Genomic DNA, 5,034 nt, shown 5'->3' on the forward strand with positions numbered 1-5,034 from the left:
AATATTCAAGAAGCTACATGACCCAGGAAGTTACAAACATCCGTAAAATATATATTTAAAAAGCAGAAAGAGCTACCATTGAAATATTTAGAGTACTACAAAATAGTAACATAAAAAAATCGTTCACTGTATATAGCTTCAAAAACTTAATCAACAAAATAGATAGTGTGATACAGTAAATTACGAAATATTCAATAATAAACATTAGAAGCATAGATGGTTGAAAATACCTGATGCACAAATCAACACTAACCATAGTGAAGAAGATAAAACAAGACAACATTACTTCGTGTTCAGTTTTATCTTGTGTGTGGTCAGACATGTGTAGCTATAGAGATATAAGCATTTTTTTCTTCACAAAAAGCAGTGAAAAGAGATCAAATAGCAATCGTGAACTACAATGTCACGTGAAGACGAAACTTCCTTCGGCAGTGAACAACGAGATAGAATGTGTCCCTTCTACTTCAGAGCAAATAAACTTCAACAAGGGCGAAGAAAATAAAAGTGTTAATGATAATGGTGTTTGTGTTAATCAAACAGAAACACCAAGTCAATCGGAAATAATGTGCAGTGTACTTTCGAAACTGATAGTTTTAGTAATATAACTGACATCATGACCCTTTCTAGTGTAAGTGCACGGGTAAAAAATTCTGAATTAACGTTAAGTGATCTCGGTGACCTTACAACTGGACCAAAAAGAACAGTTTTTGAAAGTGTTCTCCGTAATTTTAGTTTATCTTGGTATAATAAATTTGAATGGTTAGAGTATAGTGTTCAAAGAGATGCAGTGTTTTGCTTTGCATGCAGACAGTTTCCATCAGGAATAAGGGAAGACATATTTACAGAAAATGGAATAGGAAACTGGAAGAAAATGTTTGAAAAGCTCAGTAAGCATGCCGTTAGTTCTGTTCATTTATTTTCCATGAAAAAGTGGTTGGAATACAAACAAAATTCTGTATCTGTGGCAAGTCAGGTGTTTACATCACACAAAAAGCTTCTGGAGGAAAACAAGTCATATTTAATTAAAATTATAGATATTGTATTGTATCTGGCTAAACAAGGACTAGCATTTCGTGAACATGACCAATCAGAATCGTCAACGAACAAGGGAAATTTTCTGGAATTGTGTGAACTTTTTGCGAAGCACGATGAAAATTATAGAAGAAAATTTACGTTACCACAATTTAACGAGCAGCATGGTTCAAAATGAACTCCTTGAAGTATGCAAGGATGAAGTAATTCGACAAATACTGAAAGAAGTAAATGACTATGGATTTTTTTTGCTTTACTTGTTGATGTAAAATCACACAAAGCTAAGCAATTGTGTATCTGTGTGCGTTACGTGTACGAATCAGTAGTGACGGAAAGATTGCTATGCATGGAAGATATATCAATGGAAAGATCAACACCTGGTTTAGCTAAAGTTATAAAATATGTAATTGATAAATATGGGATCACCCCCGTAATGATTGGACAGTCTTATGATGGTGCTGCTGTAAATCGTGGACTTCAGGCAATAATTCGCGAGACTCATCCATATGCAGTTTATGTGCATTGTATGGCACATATACTTAATTTAGTACTAATTGCGGGTTGCAAAGAAATTGATTTTGCATATTTTTTCTTTAATACAATGCAGTCTCTGTACGAAATTTTCGCAGATGCAGAGAATCATTCTCGTTTTATTTCCATACAGAAAGAGCTTAAGGTAAATCCACGTGAGATAAGCAAATTAAGTGATAAAAGATGGGTATGTAGAGCAACAGCAGTGGCTAATGTCAAATGAACTTTCAAACCTGTTATTGAGGTCTTAGAGAATTTTTCAACGAATTTTCGACATCCTAAATCGTGTCAAGCAAAAGGACTATTAAATAACATTCAGTCCCTAGACTTTAATAGATGCCTCAATATTTTTTGATAAGTACTTAACACTGGTAAATGTTTTGAGCAAGTCGCTACAAAAGGTTGATACTTGTACTGCATTGTGTCACCAATCAGTGAAAGCGTTGATAGATAGCCTTTCTTCTCAAAGAAATCGTGAAGAATTTTTAAATATATGGAAAGAAGTGAAAACTTTCTCTGAAGTGAATGACATGCATTTGCCACAATTTGAGAATTCACACAGCAGTTCAGAGCTTCCCCGGAAGCGTAATCGATTACTTGCGAGCAATTTAAACGATTATGTTGTGTTTGAGTCTGTTGGACAGAAGAATATTTATGAGAGTAATACAAATGACCATCTTGTTGACAAATATCTCAATCAGGTCTTCTATCCTGTAATGGACGTTTTTGTCAGTGAAATGAATAGATTTTCTAGCGAGGCCATTGATTTGGCTATTTCAACTGAAGACTTCTTCCGATTAAATGAAGAAAATGGTGACTTCTTCATAAATCACTTTTCCATGCCTAATATTGATAAACGTCTTCTTCTAGCAGAAATGTATAGAGAAGCCAACATTAGTTTGAAAAATATTCCTTTGAACAAATTGGTGACTACGCTACAGTTGAGAATTTCAAGTGGCGTGTATCCTAATTTGCACAAAATGATTCAGAAAAATATGACATTACCATCGAACAGTGTGACGTGTGAAAGAGTATTTTCGACAATGTGGCGCATTCATAATTGGATTCGTTGTAGTATGTGTCAAGACCGATTTTCCCACGTTATGGTACTGTTCTCCGAAGCTGATATCCTTAACATACTAGACCGCAACTCTTTGATTCAAGCTTATGGGAAGAAATAGGATACGTGCAGAAGATTTCTTCTAGAATAGATTATCTCAAACACTGATAAAAGTAAGCATCATATTTCATACTAATAACTTCTTACAAAATTATAAACGTATTTTCAATGTTCTCTTTCTATTTTTGGTATGTAACTCTATAGTGTTGCAAAGATTGGAATTTAGCTTCCTATTCTAGAATGTATTATTTCTCTTACATCTTGTACAATGGGCCACATAAATATCGCAACTCTATTGAAGTCCAATATTTTATTTTATGTGTTTGAAATCAATATTTCGGTGGTTAATTGCCTATCAGACGTTAGTTTAAGGTTAGATTGGCTACGCGGCAACCTGTGGAACATTGATCTCAAATGGGTTGCATAAGATAAAGTCTTAAGACTATAGTAGAGTTGCAATATTTATGTGGCCCACTGTACAAGGAGGTCTCTAATTCGATTCCAGGCAAAGTAAGTCTGTGGTAGAGCCTGTCTATTCCACCTGTGCCCTCGGAAAATGTGCGAACTATACTTCAGTTTCACACCCGCGGATAAAAACCTTCTTTGCTTAGGGAAAAGAAGTGAATGACCTCAGCTGTGTCGCCAATTTGTCATTCAGTCGCTTGGTCTTCACGAGTGAAGATCGTAGGCTACTTAGAGTGGCTAGCAAGACAGAGCACAGTGAAGTCCGCGAAATGATTCATTGTGGCAACGCTTCCGCATTCAACAACTGAAAGATGTCGGCCGCAGCAACTTGTCCCTCCTCTTTCGAGGGAGGTACGGGAAATCACATATTGACAGCAGTGCCAGCAGGGGCATAGTTGAAATAGAAAGGCTCTAGACAACATTACGTTCGTGGGTTTCTCCCGATTCCATCCGATCTCTTTGTATTTCTCCGACAAAAGAAAAGTATACCACATTTAATTTTAATTCCAAGAATTGCTTTGTCGATTATGAAAGTCAATTGTAAATTGAAATTATGCGAAATGGAGGTAGCAATTAATTTTAAAATAACAAGTAGACCCACCCCCACTGTTATAATTTAAAAATCATAAAATTTGCAATTGTTGATTTGCGCTCGTCTCGATCAGATATAGCTTTCGTAGAGTTGTAATCATTTAGTTTCCGTCAATGATGGCAGCGTCGATTGACCTTGATGGCATTAGAGATGCTAATTTCTTAGCCAAATTTTCTTCAGAATCAAATGCCATTTCATTTTTGCAAAATTGTGGTCTTATTGCAAAAGCAGAAGATGCGAAGTACATGAAATGCATGAATGAAATTGAGGACGGTAGAATTTTTGGATCAACCTTGCCAATTGATCACAGTAATGCATATAAGTTAGGATTTGGCTTTAGATGCAGTCAGAAACGCAGGAAAAAGACCTGTAAATGATGTATCAAAGGGAATAGGTGCACATTCGTTTGCAGGAAAAGATACAATTCACTACACAACACGTTTTTTTGAAAGTATGAAACTTACATTCGTACAACTCTTGCACTTCATTTTCCTTTGGGTTCAAACTCTGATGTTTACAAGAATAAAAATTAGTCAAGAAACTCGCATCAGTCCTAAATCTATTACGGAATGAACATCTAATCTCCGGGAAGTGTGTAGAATTGCAAATGAAAAGGAAAAGCTGAGAGGATCTATTGAAATAGATGAATGCCACCTGTTTACGCGGAAGAATAATAAAGGGCTAATTTTGAAAGGACAACCGTTATGGGCAGTCGGAGGAGTTGAAAGATACTTTGGTAATTGCTTTATCAAATTAACCGGATCCCGAGATTTTAAAACTCTGGAGCAAATAATTCGAGAAAATGTTGAAGAAGGTTCGACTGTGTACACGGACCACTGGCGTGGATATAACAACATAAAGCAAAACTGCAACGTGAAAGACCATTATTAAATCAATCATAAAAAAGGATTCGCACACGTCATTTTGAAAATTGAAAAAGGAAAATCCACAAGCATTATTGTTACAACAGATACTACCGAGCGGATGCGGCGAGAGTTTCGTCGGCACATGAAATGCGTGTGTGAGTATGTAAATAATAAACACATCGAATTTGCTCTTTCTTATGCAGATCAATACGTATATTTCAGAAACAATATAAAACCATTAACGTCCATCAAAAGTGGCTATGAGTATCCTGATATGGAAGCCCGCTTCCGAAAAATATTGGCTGACACCCAATCTGCATATCCCGGCTTATTTGCACCTGAAATTTCGACAAAACCTGCAGACGAAACACTTCAGAAAACTGATTGCACAGTAGCTGAAATCCCACGCCAACTGGATGACAGTGATC

The 5,034-nt window shown here is 36.1% G+C and overlaps 1 protein-coding gene across 1 annotated transcript; it reads left to right on the plus strand.

Moving 5' to 3' along the window:
• Positions 1-613: 613 nt before the first annotated feature.
• Positions 614-1,210, plus strand: LOC145689463 (zinc finger MYM-type protein 1-like). Its single transcript, XM_081763628.1, has one exon. The coding sequence runs from the start codon at positions 614-616 to the stop codon at positions 1,208-1,210; it is 597 nt and encodes a 198-aa protein (XP_081619754.1).
• Positions 1,211-5,034: the final 3,824 nt, after the last annotated feature.

This window comes from Thermobia domestica, chromosome 7, assembly GCF_964235325.1.
Source record: "Thermobia domestica chromosome 7, izTheDome1.hap1.1, whole genome shotgun sequence".
Lineage (NCBI taxonomy): Eukaryota > Metazoa > Arthropoda > Insecta > Zygentoma > Lepismatidae > Thermobia > Thermobia domestica.